The sequence below is a fragment of the Acanthisitta chloris genome, unplaced genomic scaffold, assembly GCF_000695815.1.
Source record: "Acanthisitta chloris isolate BGI_N310 unplaced genomic scaffold, ASM69581v1 scaffold44171, whole genome shotgun sequence".
In the NCBI taxonomy this organism is placed as follows: domain Eukaryota; kingdom Metazoa; phylum Chordata; class Aves; order Passeriformes; family Acanthisittidae; genus Acanthisitta; species Acanthisitta chloris.
In genome coordinates this window covers 9203-10436 of record NW_008655174.1, presented here as the reverse complement: position 1 = coordinate 10436, position 1234 = coordinate 9203, and the positions used below count along the sequence as shown (strand labels likewise).

The window sequence follows — 1234 nt, the reverse complement described above, 5'->3', positions numbered from 1 at the left end:
GATAAAGGCAGAAGCTTTTCTTGGCTCTTTGGACCATCCCAGTGCAGGTCAGGAGACTGTTCCTCTCAAAGAAGCACCCCCAGGTGTGTGAAGTTCATCTGAATGCCCCTTTTATTGAACGCCATGATAGTGCAGCGGGTACATGGAACAGGGTTAAGACTGCGTAAAACAAAAGCTGAAAGAGCAGGAAGTTTCCAAAAGAAAAGAAAAAGGGGAAAAAAAGAAGAAAAAAAAAAAGGTTAGACCAGTTAAACCAGCATCAGAGTGGAGACGCACGGGGGGGTTTAATGCAATGTTAAATGATCAAGTCGAGCGTCTCCGCGTGCCCCACACCACACCAGGCTGTCTGCTCAGCCAGGAGGCACCGAGGGGTTCCCGAGGCAGCAGCACCCCCAGAGCTCCCTGCATGGGAAGAGCTCCTACGCCAGTTCATCCACATCTTCCTTCTCCTAGTGATGGTTACAAGGGTGAGAGATAGTTCTCTAGGCAACGCGCTGCAATGAGAGTCAACTCTGGGGGTACACAGCCCAATCTAACAATGAGAAATGCGCTTGCAGTCCGACAGAAGCTTGGTTTGCCTTTCCTCAAGAAAGGAGGCGGAACCCTCTCTCCCCTCCACAGCATGTCGGGGTCCCGCTGAGTCCCCCCTGCAGCTATTCTTCGTCGGAGGAAGAGTTCTGATCCAGGGGGTACACCATGAACATCACGTCTGGCCGTGCCGGGACCACGGGGTGACCAGGCCGCACGATCTCAAAGCCCAGGAAGCTGAATGTCTTCAGGAGAGGAGCTGCCAAAGAGGAGGAGATCTGTTACCACCAGGAGTGATCCTCTTTAGCTGCCTCACCCTCGAGCCACGGATATCCAGAGCATAGAACACCATCCAGAGCTTCCTGCACACTGAGGAACCACGTTAAAGTGACAGGTTCTGTCCCTCCCTGTGTTCACTGCAGCTGCTCCTGTGTGGGGATTTTAGCTGTGCAGCTTTGTCCATGTTTCTCCTGAGTTGTCTCTTCCACTGCTGACACACAGCCTTAGCTGCCTCACCCTCGAGCCACGGATATCCAGAGCATAGAACACCATCCAGAGCTTCCTGCACACTGAGGAACCACGTTAAAGTGACAGGTTCTGTCCCTCCCTGTGTTCACTGCAGCTGCTCCTGTGTGGGGATTTTAGCTGTGCAGCTTTGTCCATGTTTCTCCTGAGTTGTCTCTTCCACTGCTGACACACAGCCTGG

General features: G+C 52.9%; 1 protein-coding gene across 1 annotated transcript in view; it reads right to left on the bottom strand.

Moving 5' to 3' along the window:
* Positions 1-423: 423 nt before the first annotated feature.
* OAZ2 (ornithine decarboxylase antizyme 2) overlaps positions 424-1234 on the bottom strand; it is a gene marked incomplete at its 5' end in the record, with an annotated part of 7595 nt that continues 6784 nt past the window's right edge. The window contains 1 exon segment of the mRNA XM_009083786.1: positions 424-787. Coding sequence (XP_009082034.1) covers positions 654-787 — 134 coding nt within the window.